Source organism: Mesoplodon mirus, assembly GCF_964341445.2.
Source record: "Mesoplodon mirus genome assembly, chromosome: 5".
Classification (NCBI taxonomy): Eukaryota; Metazoa; Chordata; class Mammalia; order Artiodactyla; family Ziphiidae; genus Mesoplodon; species Mesoplodon mirus.
This window is the reverse complement of record NC_138980.1, coordinates 118,101,232-118,127,166: the sequence shown is the minus strand read 5'-3', so window position 1 is coordinate 118,127,166 and position 25,935 is coordinate 118,101,232. Positions and strand designations below refer to the sequence as shown.

The window sequence follows — 25,935 nt, the reverse complement described above, 5'->3', positions numbered from 1 at the left end:
ATGTTTTGTAACATGTGTTTATTTGACTTTCTCTTCATGAGAGTATAAATGTTCTGAGGTTAGGGGATATGTCTATTTTATTCATAGGTCTATTCTCAGCACCTAGCATAGTACCTGTTGTCTGGCAGGATCTAAATAAATATTTATACATGACTCGTCATATTTCAAAAGTCACTTTTTTTGTGAGAGGCCAATCTGGGCCTCTTTATCCAGTGACATTAGAAAAGACCAGATTTCTCAGGTAAAGATTCCCTATTCCAAGAGCTTGGGGACAAAAGAATTGATTTCCGATTTAGTGGAGGATATACACCAATAGCCTTAAATAAAGCTGGACTAAGGCTATTTTGTTTGGCAGATTGGGGTGTTTTCCAGCACCAATAACCAATTCTCCAGTTCTCCAATACCAACTAGGTGTCCGAAAATTCAATTTAATTCTTACACTGCCTACCTGGAGTTAGTGTCAGTTTCCATAGGTTAGAGGGTTCAGTCCCACAAGACTGCTGTCACTTCAGATGCCAGTTGCAGGTCCCGGGTCACCCATACTTCTGACCTGCTATAAATTGGGGGTTCCCATGACCATCTCCTCAGATTTAATAATTTGCTAGAATGGCTTACAGAACTCAGGAAAACACTAAAACACTTTACTTTTTAATTTACTGGTTCAGTAAAAAAGATACAGCTGAGGAACAACTGGAAGAGATGCATAGGACAAGGTATAGGTTAGGGTGCAGAGCTTCAGTGTATTGACTGGGTAAGCCGCTCTCCCAGTACTTAGATATGTTCACCAACCCAGAAGTACCCCTCCCCCAATTTCTTTGTTCCAGAGTTTTAATTGAGCTCAATCTCCAGTTCCACACTCCTCTCTGGAGTTGAGGTGGGGGTGAGGCTGAAAGTGCCAACCCTTTAATCTTTTGGCCTTTCTGGTGAACAGCCACATCCTGAGGCTATCTAGTGACCCCACCCTAAGTCAACTCATTAGCATAAACATTGGTATGATTGAAAGGGGCTCTTCATGAAAAACAAAAGACACTCCTGGTGTTAGGACTTGTACTCTTCATAAATTGTACAAGGCTTGATTTAAATTTTAGGGATGCAAAGTTTCAATTCAATTTGAGAATGCATCACATAAGGGGACTCAGAATTGAATCTTTTCTTTGATCTTGGAATCTCCTCCCACTAGAGTTATCCACAGTATGTTCAGGGATGTGTTTGAAAGTGACTCAGACTCAGCAATTACAGCATGGGAGGTAAGTGTGTAATTATTCATCCAGTTAGGTATGTTAAGTAATCATGTGCCATTTATAACTTAGTATAATTTGAACCATGTGAAATTGCCATTTTTTTATAGGTTAAAAAATGTGAAATATTGGCAATTTCATATGGTTCCTAAATTATTTTGTTTGGCTGAATTAGGTAGGGTCACCAGTTGAGGATATGTTGTAGGGTTTTTTTTTCAGGGTTAACTCTCATTTGTACCCCAGTCTTATCATTCATCCCCTTGTTTGCCATTAGAAAATAGGCAGATAAATGGGTATAGTTTTAAGTAAATGGTGGATTTGTGAATGGGGGAAAAGTATAGTACAAGTCTTGTTTCTTTTCCATACAAGTGCTTTTAGTTACATTTCAGTTCTGAGCAGCACATTTTTCTAGTAGAAGAGGCTTGAATCTTTTGATCTTTTTGATCTGGCCACCCAAGATGTCTATTCTCTTGATCTGTACATCCCCTGCTTAACCAGTGCCTGCTTCACCTACACCCTCCTCACAGGACTGACCTTCTTACATACGTGCCCCTGCCCCAGCTAGTGATTGTTCACATCAAGGGTCAGTGAGGGGCCTGTGCCCCTCTGCTAGTTTCCCTGGTAGTTGAGGAGCCCACCTGATGTCAGTTCCCCCTGTAACTGGGAACTTCCCCCTTCCCACCCCCCTGGAGCGAAGCCTGCCATCACATCCTGCCTGCTGTCTGCCACACTTGGTGAGGTGTTGCTCCAGGATCTTGCTTCAGACATGTAAGCTCCCCTTATACATTAAACCACTCATGTCTCTGTTACTGACTCCAGGCTCTTTCTTCGGTCTTGAAGCTGGGCAAGTACAGGCCTTGCAGGCCTGCATGGTGTAGCCCAACAACTTTGTGTAAGCTTAACTGATGGTGTTTCATAGGAACCTCTTCACTCTTTCTGAAATTAAAATATGAGAGAGGGTCAAAATTTTGAGGCTTAAGAAATCATAATTGTTAAATTCTTAATGAAAAAATACTGTTGCTTAAGCTAATACTATATTTGAGGTACTATCTTACTTCTTCATTTCTGTTAAGTGTCTTTCTCATAAGAAACTGCAATCAGAATGGAAGTATTGTTGTGAACATTTAGAAAGTTTCCAAAATGTTAAGTATACTCTCATTCTTTCTGCCAAAGTTGTTTGTAATCAAAAGTGTCCATTTGATGAATATAAAGGAAATCATAGTCTTGGAACTTTGAGTCCAATTCTAGGTGTTAGATTTTATGTGGGAAATTTATTCAGGCCATTTTATTGTTTTTTAATACTTCATTGGGTAAGAGAAAAGAAAGGAGAGGAAGTGGAATTTGAACAAATCACTGAAACTAATGATTATTAATGGTGTTTGTAAAAGATAAGCAGAGGAAATGAGCAGTAATATGATATTTGGAATGCCAGCAGCTGGCATTCCATACTCATAAGAGATAATTGAAAATAGTCTGTAACCATGGCAAAGATACTTTAGGTTTAGACTTATTTTATTGTTCTAATGCTTTATTCCTGAAGCATCAGATTGTTTATTTAATGTCTTCTTTGAATATCAGCTGTATATTACAAGTGTTTGAACAAGATTATACCAACAGTTTAATTATATTTTGCTCTTAGGGTAACCAACCATCCTAGTTTGCCTGGGGTTGTTGAGAGATTTCCTAGGACATGGGACTTTCAGTGTTAAAACCGGAAAAATCTCAGGCAAGCCTGGACAGATGGTCACCTTACTTTCATTTCAAATTTAATCGAATGGAGAAAATCCTGACATAATTAGAAAGGTATTTAAGAATCCTGTAAATTCTTTACCCTTAACGTTTAGAAAATTCTAACTTGAAAACATTATTTCAGGAAAGCATTTCTTCTATAGAAGGTTAGCTTTGTTTTAATTGCTTTGGAAATTTAAAGGTAAATTGATTTTTTGGTCATTTTTAAAAAAGACCTTAATTTACCCTTTGGTCACATAGATAACAACCAGCAAATCGACATGCTATTAATAATGAAAATGCTAGGAATAAATTATTAATTAAAAAATACTCAGTGTGGGAATTCTGATAAGATAAACAGGAATAGTCATTGCTTTTAAGAAGTTCTGAACAAATAAGAAAATAGTCTTCTTTTCTGAAATTGTTATATGATGTTTGTCTTAAACGTAAGTAGCTGAGCGGCTGTTGTATAAACCTTTCTTTCCTTTTTATATATCCTTGAAGTTTTGTAACATGATAAACTTTTAAAAATTTATCACCACACTTTTGGTTTACAATTTATATTTTTTTCTTTTCCTCATTTTTAAAAAAGGGAAGGTCAAACAGAATAATGTGATCAGGAATCTAATTACAGACTATTAACAGCATGTGCATGTGCTAATCTTTATTCTGAACTCACTTTAGTTATCAGCCTACTTTTCTCAACAAGGGGGCACTTAAGTTAATTGCTTCATTAGAAACATGCTTTTACCCCTTTCTGATCCATAAGTACGACTCCTTGGCAGAGCTGCAGAAGTTTGAACACCTGCAGCCCAAACATCTTGAAAGGAAGCCATAACTCACTATAAAGGAAAATAAAAGAAGCTCAAGTTCAAAATGGTGTTATCAATGATACAGTGTTGTCACTAACTTGAGCTGACCTAAGAGAATTGGCTTCTGCATTGCTTCTTATCAGCATCCAAAAGGGCATACAAAATTCTTTGTAAACTAATTTAAAAAGTGTCTTGTTTATTCAGAAGCAACTGTGAATGGTATTTGTTCAGAGTCTAGATCACATCAGCCAACAACTTATTTCTCTTCTAAGAGAGGAGCCAAGTATCAAAGGCACAAAGTACTAAAGATAAGCTTCTCAATTCTCAACTGTTCTGAGCTCTCAATAAAGCTACTGATGTACAAATTGGGGTGGGACCCAACTGTTTCCACCTGCAGGCTTGTCTTAGATCCTTGGCTCTGGCTCCGAGAGGTGCTGATACTAGTCTGACCTTTAGTGCCCTTAGAAAACAAAACGCAGGCTTTCTTATGGCCCTAATCAATCATTCCTTCTGAAGAATCCATCCCCTTTCTTCAAGTACTAGTCTTGGGGCAAAAAACCCATGGCTGACTATTCCCATTTACAGTGCTGGTGAAAGCAGAGATCCTTGATTCGCTCTTAGGGAATCTTAAAAGACATTATAAGTCATCCTTTTTCCTGTTTCTATGGTGGAGTCTTAGATGTTTTGTATTTGATATTTAATGAGAGGGTGACCTCAGTAAGTAAAAGAATGAAGTGCTTTCAAAACTGGTTCAAATAGTATATTATCAGGAAATTAAGACTCAGTTGATATAAAGAAAACATTTATAAGGCTATTGAGGCATAAAATACTTATAGGATACTGAGTTGTCACATTTGAGCTATTAATATGTTAAGTCCCTAAGTGTGGCCAGCAGGTAGCATCCAAAATTTCAAATCTGAGTTAACTAGAATAGAATCTTTAAAATAAAATCATTTAGTTTCTGTGATGAGTATCTAGAGTTAATCAGAAAATTGGAAAATATTTGAAACATGAATAATTCAAAGATGTTAGAACTAATCTGACCCCTAAATGTCTTTTTAACATTATTATGACTAAAACCTTTTGTATCATTGTGAAAGTAGGATTTACTGATAGGTATCTGGAATATTGAATTTCAAATTAACTTGTTTCTATAATTAGAAATTTGTCACTTGTTTCAAACATGCTAAGAAATAACAGTGAAACCAATTGCTGTTTTAGAGTAATTCTAAGTTTCATTAATGCTAAAAATAGTCAGGATTCTTCAGGCACATTTAAGAAAAAATAATCTGCATAAGTGTGTGTGTATCTTTGTGTGTGCATATAAATTCTATACAGGCAAAAAACTTCATCAGTAGTTTCTATTACATTCTTCCCTCCCAGAATTGTGGTTTTGGGCCCATTAGAATTATGTAAGCCTATAAGTATGTCTTTTTCAATGATCGGCATAGAAAAACAGTAACACATATTTTCCAGTAATTTTCGAATTTAAGAATTGCAGACCATGTGGGTAATTTACTGCATGTTAAATGTATTGACTAATTGACCTAAAGAAAATATTTACAAGTGGATGAAGCATTTCAGAATTAAGTACATCTAGGCAAAGAAGAGCTCAATGTAGGAAAAATTTTTGACTAAGTGAAATATTTAAAAATAATTATATTTTTTCAGTGATTATGATGTAGTCAAATCTACAAATTTCATATTTAAAAATATTAACATAATTTATATGGCTACAAATATGGTTATTTTAAACTGTCTTTTTCTTCTGGGAAGAAGAATAATTTTCTGAGTAAACTTTAGGTAGATATTAGAATGATTGATAACTTATCAATTTAGAGGTATCTTACACTCTTTTTTTTTGGAATTTTTGAATTTTATTTTATTTATTTTTTTATACAGCAGGTTCTTATTAGTTATCCATTTAATACATTTTAGTGTATACATGTCAATCCCAATCTCCCAGTTCATCACACCACCCCCCCACCCCACATTGCTTTCCCGCTTTCGTGTTCATACGTTTGTTCTCTACATCTGTGTCTCAGTTTTTGCCCTGCAAACCGGTTCATCTGTACCATTTTTCGAGGTTCCACATATAGGCGTTAATATACGATATTTGTTTTTCTCTTTCTGACTCACTTCACTCTGTATGACAGTCTCTAGATCCATCCACGTCTCAACAAATGACCCAATTTCGTTCTTTTTTATGGCTGAGTAATATACCATTGTATATATGTACCACATCTTCCTTATCCATTCACCTGTCGATGGGCATTTACGTTACTACCATGACCTAGCTATTGTAAATAGTGCTGCAGTGAACATTGGGATGCATGTGTCTTTTTGAATTATGGTTTTCTCTGGGTATATGCCCAGTAGTGGGATTGCTGGGTCATATGGTAATTCTATTTTTAGTTTTTTAAGGAACCTCCATACTGTTCTCCATAGTGGCTGTATCAATTTACATTCCCACCAACAGTGCAAGAGGGTTCCCTTTTCTCCACACCCTCTCCAGCATTTGTTGTTTATAGATTTTCTGATCATGCCCATTCTAACTGTTGTGAGGTGATAACTCCTTGTAGTTTTGATTTGCATTTCTCTAATAATTAGTGATGTTGAGAAGCTTTTCATGTGCTTCCTGGCCATCTGTATGTCTTCTTTGGAGAAATGTCTATTTAGGTCTTCTGCCCATTTTTGGATTGGGTTGTTTGTGTTTTTAGTATTGATCTGCATGAGCTGTTTATATATTTTGGAGATTAATCCTTTGTCCATTGATTCATTTGCAAATATTTTCTCCCATTCTGAGGGTCGTCTTTTCGTCTTGTTTATAGTTTCCTTTGCTGTGCAAAAGCTTTTAAGTTTCATTAGGTCCCATTTGTTTATTTTTGTTTTTACTTCCATTACTCTAGGAGGTGGATCAAAAAAGATCTTGCAAAAAAAAAAAAAAAAGATCTTGCTGTGATTTATGTCAAAGAGTGTTCTTCCTATGTTTTCCTCTAAGAGTTTTATAGTATCTGGTCTTACATTTAGGTTTCGAATGCATTTTGAGTTTATTTTTCTGTATGGTGTTAGGAAATGTTCTAATTTCATTCTTTTACATGCAGCTGTCCAGTTTTCTCAGCACAACTTATTGAAGAGACTATCTTTTCTCCATTGTATATCCTTGCCTCCTTTGTCATAGATTAGTTGACCATAGGTGCGTGGGTTTATCTCTGGGCTTTCTATCTTGTTCCATTGATCTATATTTCTGTTTTTGTGCCAGTACCATATTGTCTTGATTACTGTAGCTTTGTAGTATAGTTTGAAGTCAGGGAGTCTGATTCCTCCAGCTCTGTTTTTCCCCCTCAAGACTGCTTTGGCTATTCGGGGTCTTTTGTGTCTCCATACAAATTTTAAGATTTTTTTGTTCTAGTTCTGTAAAAATGCCATTGGTAATTTGATGGGGATTGCATTGAATCTGTAGATTGCTTTGGATAGTATAGTCATTTTCACAATATTGATTCTTCCAATCCAAGAACATGGTATATCTCTCCATCTGTTTGTATCATCTTTAATTTCTTTCATCAATGTCTTATAGTTTTCTGCATACAGGTCTTTTGTCTCCCTAGGTAGGTTTATTCCTAGGTATTTTATTCTTTTTGTTGCAGTGGTAAATGGGAGTGTTTCCTTAATTTCTCTTTCAGATTTTTTGTCATTAGTGTATAGGAGTGCAAGAGATTTCTGTGCATTAATTTTGTATCCTGTAACTTTACCTAATTCATTGATTAGCTCTAGTAGTTTTCTGGTGGCATCTTTAGGATTCTCTATGTATAGTGTCATGTCATATGCAAACAGTGACAGTATTACTTCTTCTTTTCCAATTTGTATTCCTTTTATTTCTTTTTCTTCTCTGATTGCCGTGGCTAAGACTTCCAAAACTATGTTGAATAATAGTGGCGAGAGTGAACATCCCTGTCTTGTTACTGATCTTCGATGAAATGCTTTCAGTTTTTCACCATTGAGAATGGTGTTTGCTTGGGTTTGTCCTATACGACCTTTATTATGCTGAGGTAGGTTCCCTTTCTTCCCACTTTCTGGAGAGTTTTTATCATAAATGGGTATTGAATTTTTTCAAAAGCTTTTTCTGCATCTGTTGAGATGATCATGTGGTTATTCTTCTTCAATTTGTTAATATGGTGTATCACTTTGATTGGCTTGTGTATATTGAAGAATCCTTGCATCCCTGGGATAAATCCCACTTGATCATGGTGTATGATCCTTTTAATATATTGGTGGACTCTGTTTGCTAGTATTTTGTTGAGGATTTTTGCTTTTGTTGAGGATCTATGTTCATCAGTGATATCGGTCTATAATTTTCTCTTTTTTGTGATGCCTTTGTCTGGTTTTGGTATCAGGGTGATGGTGGCCTCATAGAATGAATTTGGGAGTGTTCCTTCCTCTGAAATATTTTGGAAGAGTTTGAGAAGGATGGGTGTTAGTTCCTCTCTAAATATTTGGTAGAATTTACCTGTGAAGCCATCTGGTCCTGGACTTTTGTTTGTTGGAAGTATTTTAATTTCAGTTTCAATTTCATTACTTGTGATTGGTCTGTTCATATTTTGTATTTCTTCCTGGTTCAGACTTGGAAGGTTATACCTTTCTAAGAATTTGCCCATTTCTTCCAGGTTGTCCATTTTATTGGCATAGAGTTGCTTGTAGTAGTGTCTTAGGATGCTTTGTATTTCTGTGGTGTCTGTTGTAACTTCTCCTTTTTCATTTCTAATTTTATTGATTTGAGTCCTCTCCTTCTTTTTCTTGATGAGTCTGGCTAATGGTTTATCAATTTTGTTTATCTTCTCAAAGAACCAGCTTTTAATTGTATTGATCTTTGCTATTGTTTCTATTTCAGTTATTTCTGCTCTTATCTTTATGATTTCTTTCCTTATGCTAAGTGGGTTTTGTGTGTTCTTCTTTCTCTAGTTCCTTTAGGTGTAAGGTTAGATTGTTTATTTACGATTCTTCTTGTTTCTTGAGGTAGGCTTTATTGCTATAAACTTCCCTCTTAGAACTGCTTTTGCTGCATCCCATAGGTTTTGGATTGTCGTGTTTTCATTGTCATTTATCTCTAGGTATTTTAAAATTTCCTCTTTGATTTCTTCAGTGATCTCTTGGTTATTTAGTAACGTATTGTTTAGCCTCGATATGTTTGTGTTTTTTACGTTATTTTTTTCCCTGTAATTGATTTCTAATCTCATAGCGTTGTGGTCAGAAAAGATGCTTGATATGATTTCAGTTTTCTTAAATTTACTGAGGCTTGATTTCTGACCCAAGATGTGATCTATCCTGGAGAATGTTCCGTGTGTACTTAAGAAGAAAGGGTAATCTGTTGTTTTTGGATGGAATGTCCTATAACTATCAATGAAATCTATCTGGTCTGTTGTGTCATTTAAAACTTGTGTTTCCTTATTAATTTTCTGTTTGGGTGATCTGTCCATTGTTGTAAGTGAGGTGTTAAAGTCTCCCACTATTATTGTGTTACTGTCGATTTCCTCTTTTATAGATGTTAGCAGTTGCCTTATATATTGAGGTGCTCCTATGTTGGGTGCATATATTTTTATAATTGTTATATCTTCTTCTTGGATTGATCCCTTGATCTTTATGCAGTGTCCTTCCTTGTCTCTTGTAACATTCTTTATTTTAAAGTCTATTTTATCTGATACGAATTTTGCTACTCCAGCTTTCTTTGATTTCCATTTGCATTGAATATCTTTTTCCATCCCCTAACTTTCAGTCTGTATGTGTCCCTAGGTCTGTAGTGGGTCTCTTGTAGACAGCATATATATGGGTCTTGTTTTTGTATCCATTCAGCGAGCCTGTTTCTTTTGGTTGGAGCATTTAATCCATTCACGTTTAAGGTAATTATTGATATGTATGTTCCTATTACCATTTTCTTAATTGTTTTGGGTTTGTTTTTGTAGGTCCTTTTCTTCCCTTGTTTTTCCCACTTAGAGACGTTCCTTTAGCATTTGTTCTAGAGCTGGTTTGGCAGTGCTGAATTTTCTTAGCTTTTGCTTGTCTGTAAAGCTTTTGATTTCTCCATCGAATCTGAATGAGATCCTTGCTGTGTAGAGTAATCTTGGTTGTATGTTCTTCCCTTTCATCACTTTAAGTATATCATGCCACTTTCTTCTGTCTTGTAGAGTTTCTGCTGAGAAATCAGTTGTTAACCTTATGGGAGTTCCCTTGTATGTTATTTGTCATATTTCCCTTGATGCTTTTAATAATTTTCCTTTGTCTTTAATTTTTTTCCAATTAGATTACTATGTGTCTTGGCATGTTTCTCCTTGGGTTTATCCTATATGGGACTCTCTGCGCTTCCTGGACTTGGTTGGCTATTTCCTTTCCCATGTTAGGGAAGTTTTCGACTATAATCTCTTCAGATATTTTCTCGGGCCCTTTCTCTCTCTCTTCTCCTTCTGGAACCCCTATAATGTGAATGTTTTTGCATTTAATGCTGTCCCAGAGGTCTCTTAGGCTGTCCTCATTTCTTTTCATTCTTCTTTCTTTACTCTGTTCCGCAGCAGTGAATTCCAGAATTCTGTCTTCCAGGTCACTTATCCGTTCTTCTGCCTCAGTTATTCTAATATTGATTCCTTCTAGTGTATTTTTCATTTCAGTTATTGTATTGTTAACCTCTGTTTGTTTGTTTTTTAGTTCTTCTAGATCTTTGTTAAACATTTCTTGCATCTTCTTGATCTTTGCCTCCATTCTTTTTCCGAGGTCCTGGATCATCTTCACCATCATTATTCTGAATTCTTTTTTGGAAGGTTGCCTGTCTCCACTTCATTTAGTTGTTTTTCTATTTTTCCTTCATGCAGTAGAAATCTGTCTCACTTTTCATCTTGTCTCTGTTTCTGTGAATGTGGTTTTTTTCCACATGCTGCAGGATTGTAGTTCTTCTTGCTTCTGCTCTCTGTCCTCTGGTGGATGAGGCTATCTAAGAAGCTTGTGCAAGTTTACTGATGGGAGGGACTGGTGGTGAGTAGAGCTGGCTGTTGCTCAGGTGGGTAGTGCTCAATAAAACTTTAATCCACTTGTCTGCTGATAGGTGGGTCTGAGTTCCCTCCCTGTTGGTTGTTTGGCCTGGGCGAACCCAACACTGGAGCCTACTTGGGCTCTTTGTTGGGGCTAATGGCGGACTCTGGGAGGTCTCATGCCAAGTAGTACTTCCCAGAGCTTCTGCTGCCAGTGTCCTTGTCCTCACGGTAAGACACAGCCACACCCCACCTCTGCAGGAGACCCTCTAGCACTAGCAGGTAGGTCTGTTTCAATCTCCTATGGGGTCACTGCTCCTTCCCCTGTGGCCCAATGCACACACTACTTTGTGCCCTCCAAGAGTGGAGTCTCTGTTTCCCCCAGTCCTGTCAAAGTCCTGCAATCAAATCCCACTAGCCTTCAAAGTCTGATTCTCTAGGAATTCCTCCTCCCATTGCTGGACCCCCGGGTTGGGAAGCCTGACATGGGGCTCAGAACCTTCATTCCAGTGGGTGGACTTCTGTGGTATAAGTGTTCTCCAGTTTGTGAGTCACCCACCCAGCAGTTATTGGGTTTGATTTTATTGTGATTGCACCCCTCCTACCTTCTCATTGTGGCTTCTCCTTTGTCTTTGGATGTGTGGTATCTTTTTTGCTGAGTTCCAGTGTCTTCGTGTTGATGATTGTTCAGCATTTAGTTGTGATTCTGGTGCTCTTGCAAGAGGCAGTGAGAGCATGTCCTTCTACTCCACCATCTATTTTTTTTACGTGCAGGCTCAGCGGCCATGGCTCACGGGCCCAGCCGCTCCGCGGTATGTGGGATCTTCCCAGACCGGGGCACGAACCCGTGTCCCCTGCATCAGCAGGCAGACTCTCAACCACTGCGCCACCAGGGAAGCCCCCTACTCCACCATCTTGAACCAATCTCATTAGACTGTTAATTTTAGATTTTTTTTCTATCGTTCTGGAAGTTTCTCTGCTTCCTTGTGCTTTTTTCTGTAAGATAGTACAGCTCTAGCCTTCTATAATTAAGCATGCCTCTCATCCCCCAGAAGATAGAGAAGTTAGTTTTGTTTTGTGAAGATCTGACAGAATGAGTTGTTTTGATTTTCATATTCATTTGTTAATTGAGAAAAATATGATGCTTTATTTAGGAGAACATAATAGTTTTAAATTGAGAAAGCAAATTAAAATGACTTAAAAATTTGGCTTTTATTAAAACTTATTAGTTATCAATGAAATGTCAATTAATAATTTACCTTTGGATTGTCACAACATAGTATTTATATTGGTCATAAAACTTGGAGGCAATTTTATACTCTTAGCTTTTTTAGGATCACCTAGTAAGAGATTCATGCTATGTGATTGAAGAATAATTCTCTCTAGTTTTTCATCTTTGAAGTGTGTGCTTTGTTCCGCATTTTGACTTTTTATAATGTTTTTTCTTTGCATATTTGTAATTTTTAGGGTATTCCTTTAGTTTTGTTAGCATCTATAGCTTAAGTATCTCTTAATGAAATGTACATGGGCAAAGGATATTCCAGTATTAGAAAAAATATAGTTTTTTGCTTTGAACTAAATAATACGTGGCATATTGCAGTCTGGTAAGTTTGAGGTCAATCTGGGCAAGATTCTAGAGTGAATTACTGGAAGAAAAGTTTTTGAATTAATAGAAAAATAACCTGTAATCATTAGAAATGAGAGTGGGATCACTAAGAAAATGTCTGTCTTAATTTCTTTTCCCTCCCCTCCCCTCCCCTTCCCTTCCCTTCTTTTCTTTTTTTTTTTTTAATAGCACTCCTAGACTGGCAGAGTAGGTAGGTTTTACGAAGGACCATCTTGATATCCTTGTGACTTAAATGGAGGTATCAGCAGTACACCCACCTAGTAGTAGTGATTGATGTCTAAGAGAGGCTTGTTTCTAATGGCAGGCCACAGAAGTCTATGCTTGTGCTTATTCTGCTCAACATTTTACATAAATGATTTTAATACTCAGAAGGGAGGTTTATTAAACTTTTAAATGGCAGGGTCAGCAAGGGATTATAAATGTGCTGGATCACAGTAATAGAATCACTATTCAGTGTAACCTTGACAAGCCAAATGTATAATATTTGAAATTGCTCACCTGCAAAGAATGAACAAAACAAAAATTGAACCTTGTACACATATTCGGTCACATGATTTATGACAAAAGTAACAGCATTGCAGTAGGAAAGGGTAGTCTTTAATAAATAATACTTGGTCAATTTGATATCCATGTGGAAAAAATATATTTTGACCCCTCCTGACAATTGATGTACAAAAATCAATTCCATATGGATTGCAGTTCTAAATGTGAGAGGTACAATTATAAAGCTCTTAGATAAACATAGGAGAACATCTTGGTGACTAAAGAGTTCTTAAGTAGTACAGAAAAAGTATAACTATAACATACAGATTTTGATAAATTTTAACTTCGTGAAAATTGGAAACTGCTTTTCATCCAAAGATACCATTATGAGAATGAAAAGATAACTTACAGAATGGCAGAACTGTACATATATCTGTAAAAGGATTCATAGTCCAAAAAGTAAAGAACAAAACAAAAAGAAAATAATATATCAATAAGAACGTCAATAAGAAAAATACAACTGAATAAAAACATTGGCAAGATTTAACAGATACTCCACAAAACAGGATGTTCAAATGCACAATCAAGATATGAAAGGGACTCAACATCATTAATCATCAGGGAAATGTGAATAAACCATTGTGTAATACTACATACCCACCAAAATGGCTAAAATTAAAAAGATGAGAAATGTTTGTAAGGACATGTAGTGATCAGAACTGACATACCAAGTGTGTAAATTGGTGCAAACCTTTTAGAAAGTTTTTGGCTGTGTACTACTAAAACTGAACATATGCATATCCTCTGGTCCAGAAATTTCACTCATGGGTATATACTCATAGGTATATGCCCAACAGAAAAGCCTAGATATTGCTAGCATATTTATGGAAGCACTATTTATGCTAGTCAAAACCTGGAAAGTACTCAAAAACCTGTCGCTAGTAGAATGGATAAATAAATTGTACTATACCCACATAATGGAATATTATACAACTATGAGCATGATCTACAATTCTAAGAAGCATTTCTCAAACGTAATGTTCCATAAAAGAAGCCAGACACAAAATAAAATGTGCTGTATGATTATATCTACATGAAAGTACAAAGATACTCAAAATTCTAATCTGTTAGGAAAGTGGTTATTTGGGGACACAGTGACTGGAAAAGGGGCGTTGTGAGAATGAGTTCTGGGGTGGTAATGTTCTGCTTCCTGATCTAGGTACTGCTTACATGGATTTGCTCAATTATAAAACTTCCAAGTTAGGTTTTAGATATCTGTACTTTTGCCTGGATATGATACTTCAATATAAAGTTTTAAAAATGCAAAAAGTTTATTAGCCTTAGGCTCTAATAGCTTGATATAATCCATCTCCATTACAGGGTACTTCTATCTCAGTGGACAGAGTGAGTCCTGGGAACCCCTTTCTTAGAGAAGATGTGATAGGTATGGCCAACTCTTGGGTTCTGAGATTTTCTTTTCCAAATCTTTATGCTACTCTCCTTTTTCATTTACACAGTCTTTCTCCAGACAGAGACTAAGAACTTGATCCAATTTATCCTCACTAATTATAATCAGATTCCAATCCTGAGATTACTCCCAGATCACTCACACAAGTTCTTGTGACCATTTGTCGTAGAGAAAGAGGCTTTGGGGAAAATGTGATCTTCATATTGTTGGAGATGGTCATTTTTATTCAGCTACACAACTTGGGCAAATCATTTATGAGCCTCTGCTTTTATCTGTAAAAATTGTGAATCAGTATTGAACAGAACTGTGATTTACTGAGTTTGATGGTTGGCTATTATATAGCTTTTTGTTTTACTTATTTCCTTGGTGCTTTGTATAGCTGAGAGACCAGTACAGAAAGCATCATTATTTGATAGTCACGGTTTCCTGCAAAAATATTTTTTTTCTTTTATAACAGGTGATCAGAAATGGAGAGAAAAGTAAGCAGAATCTATCTTGCTTCTGAACCTGATATAATGCATTTTCTACAAGTTGCTTGGGAAAAAACACTAGGATCTGGTTTTGTTATTACACTTACTGATGGGCAGTCAGCATGGACTGGAACAGGTAATGTTAAAAGCGAATTTTTTAAAGAAAAATTTCAATAATGTGCTATTCTTCAGTCCTCAGTGATACTTCAAATTAAAGTGTTTCTTTAATAGATATTGGTTAAGAGGAACATGATTGCTTTTACTTGTTACTGCTGTCTGATTTACACACAGATTTGTAATATTAATATTATTTTCTGTAAGTAATTAATAGAAGGATAGAGAAATAACCATTTGAGTCATAGTTCTTGGAGTTGGTCAGAGTTTTTAAAATGATCTCTTTATACAAAACATAAATAGTACTTTTTATATGTATCTTTTCTTAGGACCCCAGGGAAATATTGGGAGGCACAGGAAGGTGGATTGGCTGGGCCAAGGCTTGGGAGAGTGGGGTGATGGTGGTTTTCTTTTTATTTCATATACTTACATTGTTGAATTATTTTCCAGTGAACATGTACTACATTTGTAACAAAATGAAGCAGAACTAGTAGCCTAAAACTTTGTAAACCAAAGTTCAAACCCATATATGGGATTTTGGCTGTTATTTTATGAAATAGACTTTTGCTTTTTTTATCTTTGGTAATAATCTTTTTAAAGAGGTTAATGACCCTGAAATCATTTATGGAACATTGCAGGTATAAAGTCAAAATATCTAGAATTATGTTTTACTCATATAGCAAAGTTTTGTTGATAATATACTTCTAAAGTGTTTTATTGAAAGATTTAAAAAGCTATTTCTACAGTTATGAAATAGTCATTTCTAGAGTTATGTTGTAAATGATGTTTTAGGTAAAATAATTTTGTCATGTTAATTTATGTGCTATTTGTATCTTCTATCAACTTTTGAAATATTCCCCTAAAATTTATTACTGTAATAATTATTATCACCTTTTAAAATCACAATACATTGTGAAGTTTTGTTTTCTTCTTGAGTATTACAAATTCTGTTATACAACATAGTCAAACTGAATTTGTACTTAGAGGGTTTTGGTTTTTATTACTCATTTTTTTATGACAGAGAATGAGGAATGGTAATATAAGTATTACTGTAAAATAAAGAAATTTCAAGGATAATGTTTGTAGTACCTGTTATGGTATCTATTTAAGCTGTAAATTTCTATGTAAGAGAATTCAGTTGTTGGTTTGTTGTTGCAGTGCAGAACTGGAGGAAGATTTGTCAGGTTAGCTCTATGTATGCTGGTGAAGGTATACCCAACTGACAATAACTCTGTTTTGGGGTAAATGGTACACAGGGTTGAAGACAATGGCAGTAGGCTAATGCCAGTTTTCAGGGAGAAAAGAACAGTTCCAACAGCACAGCCCAGGAGGCAGGTTCTAGGTGATGTGGTTGGTTGTATGTAAGGAATTTATAACTTAGATATTTCCAATTAACCAATGGTTTATTCTGTATAACAAGAAGTTATGGTCAGACGGATGACCTTGAGGTATTTTAAGAGCCTTAATTATCAAAGAAAAATATTAAATTTTGATGTAGTCAGTAAACCTCATTCACCAAGACAAAGAACAATATTACGTTGTTTGAATTTTTTTTTATACCATTAAGGACTGGGAAAAGAAAAAGAATACTGTGGTTAACTCTTAAATCTTAATTTAACCAGAAATTTAAGTTAACTTTAAATTTATGGAACGTTTTGTTTATGTCATACAAAATGTGCTGGCAGTTGTTCTTAATATTGTTAACATGAATATTGTTTCACTAGCCTACATTCATTGAGAGCAAAGGACACATCTGATTTGCCAACCACTGTTCATAAGTATTTCTATCAGTACATAGGACATACAGGCCTTGATGGATATTCTCTGAAAGAAAGAATGAAAGGATGCCTGAAATATATAAAATTGGTTAGGAAAAAGAAGAAAGTAAACTACTCATTTTAGAGTTAGCATATATTTTAATGAAAACTCCAGTTTCATATTTACTTCTTGGCATTGATCATAAATGCAGTATGTTTTACCATTTGTTTTTCAGCTAATGAAATTTAGTGTGACAAAAATGTGATATCAAACTTCTGTATCCCTTGGTGGATTGTTAATATTTTGGCTTCCTGTACTGAACAAGCTTTCAAACAGAAAATTTTATAGTGCACTGGATCTGGTCATTTATTTTCAAAGATACTGAAGTTTTAAATCTCACAAATGTTTAATGCCTTTTATTACTCACTTGTGTGAATTTCAGGGACAAAATACGTAACCAAATAATATAATATTGTTTCCATGTTTAGTTAAGTCTTATACATAAATATAATTTAGTTTGGCACTTTATAGATAGAGAATAAAATAATTAAGAATATTGAAACAATTAAATAATTGAAACATGAAAATGAATTTCCTTCCTATACCTCATCCTGTTTTTTGTACAACTTTTTGATTTCTGCAACCTTCAATTTGGATAATTTTTTTTCTCTTTTCATTTGAGTGAAATTAAAAGGATGTGGGGTTCCTTTTAATCTCCCACACACTAAACTCACTGATTTCTTTTCCATTAGCAATGTTTTATCTAATGAATGTTTTGGGGTCTAATTATCATGTGGTCTATCATCACTTCAGCATTATAGAGGATTGTATCACAGGATTAAGTCACAAAGTGGGTTAATGATCGATGACTGTTATTTGACTTTCATAAGAATTGCAGTCAGCGGTAAGAAACTTATATCACCCATCTCTGGAGTAAAGTTCATTGAAGAGTAAATTAAACTTTTTAATGCATTTATTATCAAATAATTATATCCACCTATATTTGTTCTAAACACTGATATGTTTGGTGACCTATATGGAGATTATGTGACAGAGCTCAGTAGAAAAAGGATTTTTAAAGAATGAAGTAGAAAAGTGGGTCCGTGATATGATGACTTATTAAGTCTGTGTGTCTTCTCAGCTCTGACACAAACTTAGGATATGCAGTCTTTTGGTTCATTATACATAAGGATCCAAAGTAAAGAATTTTCTTTCCTTACTTATATCTTCACCTACCCACAAATGGTGTTAAAGTGATGCTTTCTTGGATCCTACCTATCCGAGAACAATTCCTTGATTTTTGGTCATCTTGGCCTGCTCACTTTTTATGCCATATTATGTTGCTCATCTGTATCCTTGCTGAATTTTATTATTTCCATGGCTTTTATCCGTGGTCACTGAAGTTTTTAAAGGAGCTTTGACTGCTTACAGCTGTGCTTCCTGCAGCACAAAATTCAAAACCGGTGACCAACTTGTTTTTCTAGGATTGAAGTTCTAAATAGGCAGTCAGAATTTCATATTGACTGTTATAGGAAATGTTCAAGTAAATTTTTCTTCTTAAACTAATACCTTTTTTTTTTACAAAACATATTTTTTAAAGGAGAGGCATAAATAGAAATAATTTCCTTTCACATGTTTTTTTCCTGTCAAGAATGAAATATTTTGAAACACTAACCAATGCAGCATTCATAGATGGAGTAACATACTAAGAGGGTATCTGAAAGGTTATCTAAGATGTCAGCACTTGAATCAAGGCTCCATAAGCCTGGCATTTTTGTCTGTCTAATGGTTGTATCCCTCGTGCCTAGAATAGTGCCTGGCACATAGTAGATTCCCATTAAGCATTTTTGGACTAAATGAATTGAATCAATAAATTCTATTAAATATTTTCAGACAGGCATCTTTTCATTGTAATGAAATTTAGAATACTTTTTACTAGATGTTTTATCAGACATACTTTATTATTTTTTTAATTTAATATTTATTTTATATTGGAGTATAGTTGATTTACAATGTTGTGTTAGTTTCAGGTGTACTGCAGAGTGATTCAGTTATACATATACATATATCCATTCTTTTTCAGATTCTTTTCCCATATAGGTTATTACAGAATATTGAGTTCCCTGTGCCATACAGTAGGGCCTTGTTGGTTAGCTATTTTATATATAGTAGTGTGTATATGTTAATCCCAAACTCCTAATTTATCCCCTCCATCCCACCTTTCCCCTTTGGTAACCATAAATTTGTTTTTGAAGTCTGTGAGTCTCTTTCTATTTAGTAAAGAAGTTCATTTGTATCATTTATTTTTTTTCATGTTTTCTTATGTTTTTCTATAGTTGCATTAAAGATAGTTTCTACAGATTATTTCCTATTTCTCTGAGAAGTAATTTCTCTCTCTCTAGGTACTTATAACTCTTCAAAATTATCCAAACACAAAATATGAAATTATTCCTCAGATAATATGCATTTGCCTTCTTACTTTTATGTTTTTTCAGAAGAGCTAATAGGGTATTTGAAAGGTCAATAGATTTGATAGTGGTGATCATCTTAAATATGCATATGCTTCAGAGAGAGAAAAAAGTATGTTGAAGTATTTTAGAAGCCGTAAAATTACACAAGAATATTTTTATTCTTACCTTTTTTCAAAGGCTGTGTTGAGACTCATATTTCAATATTAGAATTTATCAAAAACTGATCAGGAAAAATATATGGATGCATTCCCAGGCTCTTTTCCTCATTGCCTGTCATGGGGCTTCCAGACCCTTGATAGCACATGGACCAATGTTATGAAAAGCTGTTATATTTTTAGGGATTCTTTTTTTTTTTTTTTTTTTTTTTTGCGGTACGCGGGCCTCTCACTGCTGTGGCCTCTCGCATTGCGGAGCACAGGCTCCAGACGCGCAGGCTCAGCGGCCAGGGCTCACGGGCCCAGCCGCTCCGTGGCTTGTGGGATCTTCCCGACCGGGGCACGAACCCGTGTCCCCTGCATCAGCAGGCGGACTCCCAACCACTGCGCCACCAGGGAAGCCCTTTTAGGGATTCTTTAATCAAGATTTTATTGTTTCTATATTATTTCATACCAGTGTGTTTTCTTAATATTATGGAAGTAAATAATTTAGCTAATGTCCCATATCTCTGCTTCACCTCAAACCAGAACAACCAGAGAGATATAAGTATGACCCCAGTTTTACCACTTACCTACTTCATGACCCTAGATCATTACTTGATCTCTCTGAGCCTCACTTTTATCTTTTGTAAAATGAGAATATCTATCTTTCAGTGTTGTAAGGAATAAAATAGATAAATGTAACCTTTAAGTAAAAAAGTATAGAACCCTATGAGTCTTTCATCATTGTGGTATCCTGAGTTGATACAGGAAACCACCCAACCATACGTACATTCCAAATAAATATTAGATTAAATCTTGTAATTTTAAAAGCAAATAAAGAGACACATTGCAGCCTTTGAATGTAAGAAAGGGAATCCCCAGGTGCCATGTGTGAAGAGGTATCTGAAAACCGAAGTGGTTAATGAGAACTAAAGAACTATAAGTTCATGGAATATCTGAACTAGTTACACATCTAAGTGACTGTGGTTGTAATACCTGAGTGGAGTGGCATGTTGAGACTGCAGGCCTCTTAAGGAATTTCTTTATCTCTAAAGATAAAGAAAGTAACCTGGAAGTGATCCTGTTAGAAAAATCTTTAAAAAAACAAACAAAAAAATTACTCTGGCTTGGAGATGTAGAATCAGAGTAGTCACGAAGGGTTATGAGTAAATTAAAAGTCCTAACAGAAATCAGAATCCTGTCTGTGTTATATAAATGTGAGGGTGGGGGGTTTAAATTTGAGCTCTCTTAAATTTGCCACGAGTGTAAAAACCAAGTGAAGAAATTAACTTTCAAAACTGGACCAGAACTGGTGAAACCTGTAGGGACTACAAGAAAGGCCAACCAGCAACCTTCATTTAAAGCCTTAAATGAAGGACTTCCCTGCTGGCACAGTGGTTAAGAATCTGCCTGCCAATGCAGGAGACACGGGTTCAATCCCTGGTCCGGGAAGATCCCACATGCTGCGGAGCAACTAAGCCTGTGCTCCACAACTACTGAGCCTGCACTCTAGAGCTCATGAGCCACAGCTACTGAGCCCACGTGCCACAACTACTGAAGCCCGCGCACCTAGAGCCCGTGCTCCACAACAAGAGAAGCCACCGCAATGAGAAGGCCACACGCCACAACGAAGAATAGCCCCCACTCACCACAACCAGAGAACAGCCCACGTGCAGTGAAGACCCAACGCAGCCAAAAATAATAAAATAAAATAAAATAAATAAATTTATTTAAATAAATAAATAAAATAAATAAGTAACGTCTTAAATGAAGACTTTCTGCTGTCCAGAGCACTTGATACTCTGGCTAGAGGAGAGTCATGTTCACACCTCACAAAGCAGGAAAGGAAAAAAGGCAGAGCAAGAATGTGTCAGCAGCTAGAAGAAATGGCATTCATACCCTAGGAACCACGCAAAGAGAGTGATCTGAATGAGATCTTAAATATATTTAAATCCTTCAAATATTGAAAATAAGGGTGTGGCAAGAACAAGATATTATGAAAAAGAAACAGAGGATATCTAAAATTGAACATGTAATTATTGAATTAAAAATCTCTATGGATGAGTAAAACATCAGCTTTAAATGTACCTAGATGAGAGAATTGGAAGCCAGATATATAACGCAAGCCGTAGAGGAGACAATAAATATTAATTCCCTTCCCTTTCCTTCCTCATCGACTCCCTTCATCTACCGTTTTTATCGTTGGCACATAATTAGATGAGAAGAATGAACTCCATTTTTAGTTTAATTTGACTCTGCCCATGTGAGTGAGAAATAGACTATAGACTATTTAATCTCTTTAATAATTGAGGCAAGGAAGAAAGATGTTTTAAAATATTGAGCTTACTAATCATTATAGGAAATAATTGCTATGACCTAAGAGCAGGTACACAAGATGGTTGTTTCTTTGGTAACTTATAATCCATGTATTTGATCTGAGGACAGAGAAAGAACACAAGGAGTCTAATGCTTTCCGATGAGATTTGAGACTAAATTAATGTCTCAAAAATTGCTAGTTCAGTTAAAAGGTATAATTTGACTTAAAAATGTGTGGTGCAGACATTGATTTTACTTTTTGTTTAAATTTCTGTTACATAAGTAATAAATTAGTAGCAACAGGTAAATATGTTTATTCTTAGGTTTAGAATTTATTTTCAAGTAAATAAGGCTTTTATTACTGTTTCTCATAGTTTGTGAATCAGAGATTTCCCAAGAAGCTGATGACATGGCAATGGAAAAAGAGAAATATGTTGATGAACTGAGAAAAGCATTGGTGTCAGGAGCAGGACCAACTGACACATACAAGTTTAATTTTTGGAAAGAGTCTTGCCACTTCTCCTTTGAGAAAAACTTGAAAGATGTTTCAGTAAGTAAAACTTTCCATAATGTTATAATTGGTAAAATGTTAGAGAATACTTATTGAGAAATTATTTAAGTAACTAGCATATTATTCCCAGAATAGCTCAGAAACAAAAGTTTAAAAAGTACTTGGTTTCCAAGTGGAAGAATGCTTCAAAGTTATATCATTAAATGCTTTATATTAATGAATTGTGAAAAAAATTATTGGAAAATATATTTCATTTTTAATGCTTTAAGACTAAGTATTATTGAGATAATTACATGAATGAGCAGTATGAAAAGTGGCGTCAGAAGTTTTAGACCGTGAGACAAGGCTTACTGAAATGAGTTTGGGGAAATACTGATTTTTGAGAAAGAAAATAATATATTTTTCTTTGAATATTTAATAATTATAACCTATTTTCTTCTTTATTAGCATGTATTTGCAATTACAAAATTATATAGATAAGTGTAGTAAGACATTTGATTAGAAATTAAGGTATTTTATTTATATTATCAAAGTTAGAAGTATTAAAATAGAAAGAAATAACTTTCAACCCAAGCTTTCTTAAGTTTACAGTTATTGAACAGTTTGTGCTGAAACTAAATTGAGTTTAAAAAATTCTCTTTAAAAAAAATCTTTAATTCAGAATGATTAAAGGGATTTCACCAATTAGAGAAACATTTGAAGCAACAGATGGAATCATTAATTTGAAATATATATTATCCTGTATAGAATAATACAGAGAGCCTGGCTTCAGTAATTATTTTTGAAAAATTTAGAATTATTCTGAATTGTTTAGAAGATACATACTTATAGTACTTAGCTGCCAATTTATGTAAGTTTCAATAAGCTGAGGTTCTTAAGATGATAATTTAAATTAGGGTAAGGTTTGAACTGACTATTGAAATTTTGTTATTTATCGCAAAGTGCTCTTTCCTGTGGCTCAAGTACAATCAAATGATGTTATATACTATGGAACTGCTGACTGTTTCTTCTAATATTTTGAAGCAGATCATTGTCAAATTGGTTATAATGCCATTTCCCACTCAACAAGCATATGTATGTAATGACTAACATTATTTCATGCCTCCAGTTTCTGGTTTTCATATGTTTTGTGTACACTGGTGCATAACAAATTAAGAGTGTGAGAGTACTTTTGGGTAATTGAAAGGCTTTTGGTATCTTTGACATGGTGAAAAGGAGGGTTTGGATGGAGTACTTGCCATGCTTAGCTATACATTGGAACTTGCTGCCTTGGTGAAGAAAGTCCTCATGACTTCAGTTGTTTACAATTGGCTTGGCATGTATCAGACTCAAAAACCGTGACAATAATCCTGGAAGATAGCTTGCTTACTACCCTGATATTAATCAACTTTATCAGAGCCAAAGGCTTGAACCACTAGCTTTTCAACAGGTTTTCTCAAAAAATAGAAACAGAGTAATAGATTCCTAGTAAGGCAAATAAGTGTTGGTTCCCTAACAAATATGCCCTAAAGCACTACAATGCAGTTTAGATACCTGCCTCACTATTTATTCATTTATTAATTTGCCTATGAGAAAAAGAAAGGCTACTTTCAGAATGGTTTGATGAGGAGGAGTTCATGACTTGGCTTACTTGAGAGATATTTTTGGATGTTTGAATGAGATAAAACTTTCAGTATGAGGTGCTACAGTCAGCCTTACGGATGCAGATGAAAATCACAAGTTTATTTGGCCAAATTTCCGTGGGAATCTTCTAGTGCTGTAGGATGTGCTTCTGCAAATTGAATTTTAGAGTGACAGTATCTTTTAAATTCATCTGCTGGCAAAAATATGCAGACAATTGGAAACATGGCAGAATACTTTTTAAGGCTAATTTTGCTTTGGATGACCTAAAACTTTAAAAGGAGTTTGTAATCCATTCCTTGATGACACAGATGTCTGATTGTTACCAAAAATGACCTCTTACACTTAGAAGAAAAGAATAAACATAGATTCACCTCAAAAGGTTATAGTGAATTACGTTCTGTTGTTGATATAAGGTTACTCTCCCATGACAAAGAATATTCCATGAGTTCTAAGTACATTTGCTACCAGTTTCATACCTCTTAGAGTCAGGGTTTTTGGGCATTTGTTGTCATCAATTCAAGAAGTTTTATCTGTCTAATTCTGTGTTGAAGATCACTGCATAATTTGAACATTTTGAGTATTCAAGTCATATGACTTATTTGAAATTTACATTTCTATCAAAAATTTTTTTCCTATTTTTAAAACAGAAGTAACTACCAATTTTTATATTCAAGAAGACCTGTTTTTTTTGAAATATTACCTTGTGTTTTAATTGTCCATTTCCAAAGCAATGAAATATTTAATATGTATAATGTATATGTTGATGTTTATATACATTTTTTGAGGGATGGGTCCATAATTTTCATGAGATTGCTTTTGAGCTCATAATACTCAAAATTTCATTTTTGCTCTCATTGGCTTTTCCTTACAGATAACATAGACTTTTAATTTTAGCTTAATTCTCATTGGGATAAATGTTGAATGGCCAGTTGGACGCTAACTCTTTTTCTCCGTACAGTACAAACCTCTGGGACCCTTCCTGCCCCATCACCAGGACACTTCAGTTGGCAGTAGATTGTTCTGGATGACAGCATACTCTAGTACAAGCCCTTAGAACTCATTATCTCTTCACTATAAGTACTGTCGCCTACTCAAGAGATTATCATGTACTTTGTGTCACCGTTTTCCCTCTGCCTTTCGCAGTTCATATGGATTTTGCAGTATATACTTTGTCATGCAAATAATACATCTTAATTAAAAATGTCTTCCTCTTCTTCTCTCATAATTTGCTCTGTTCCTTCAGAAAACATTTTCATTCATGAGCCATGTATAAAAGACCTAATTTTTTTTTGATAAGAGTAACCCTGGGGGGAGACAAAATACCTGTATGCAGAAAACTATAAGGCACTGATGAAAGAAATTAAAGATGATACAAACAGATGGAGAGATATACCATGTTCTTGGATTGGAAGAATCAATATTGTGAAAATGACTATACTACCCAAAACAATCTACAGATTCAATGTAATCCCTATCAAATTACCAATGGCATTTTTACAGAACTAGAACAAAAAAATCTTAAAATTTGTATGGAGACACAAAAGACCCCGAATAGCCAAAGCAGTCTTGAGGGAAAAACATGGAGCTGGAGGAATCAGACTCCCTGACTTCAGACTATACTACAAAGCTACAGTAATCAAGACAATATGGTACTGGCACAAAAACAGAAACATAGATCAATGGAACAAGATAGAAGGCCCAGAGATAAACCCACGCACCTATGGTCAACTAATCTATGACAAAGGAGGCAAGGATATACAATGGAGAAAAGACAGTCTCTTCAATAAGTGGTGCTGGGAACACTGGACAGCTACATGTAAAAGAATGAAATTAGAACACTCCCTAACACACACAAAAATAAACTCAAAATGGATTTGAGACCTAAATGTAAGACCAGACACTATAAAACTCTTAGAGGAAAACATAGGAAGAACACTCTTTGACATAAATCACAGCAAGATCTTTTTTGATCCACCTCCTAGAGTAATGGAAGTAAAAACAAAAATAAACAAATGGGACCTAATGAAACTTAAAAGCTTTTGCACAGCAAAGGAGACTATAAACAAGATGAAAAGACAACCCTCAGGATGGGAGAAAATATTTGCAAATGAATCAATGGACAAAGGATTAATCTCCAAAATATATAAACAGCTCATGCAGCTCAAT

The 25,935-nt window shown here is 35.0% G+C and overlaps 1 protein-coding gene across 7 annotated transcripts in view; it reads left to right on the top strand.

Moving 5' to 3' along the window:
- Nucleotides 1-25,935, top strand: part of XRCC4 (X-ray repair cross complementing 4) — a 361,931-nt gene that overhangs the window by 11,950 nt on the left and 324,046 nt on the right. For 6 of the 7 annotated variants that reach the window (XM_082624078.1, XM_082624077.1, XM_082624079.1 and 3 more), the window contains exons 2-3: nucleotides 14,827-14,975; nucleotides 22,010-22,185. In XM_082624078.1, coding sequence (XP_082480204.1) covers nucleotides 14,837-14,975; nucleotides 22,010-22,185 — 315 coding nt within the window. In that variant the 5' untranslated portion in view covers nucleotides 14,827-14,836. Of the gene's footprint in view, nucleotides 1-3,018; nucleotides 3,042-14,826; nucleotides 14,976-22,009; nucleotides 22,186-25,935 lie in introns of those variants that run through there. The other variant, XM_082624081.1, reaches the window with a different exon arrangement.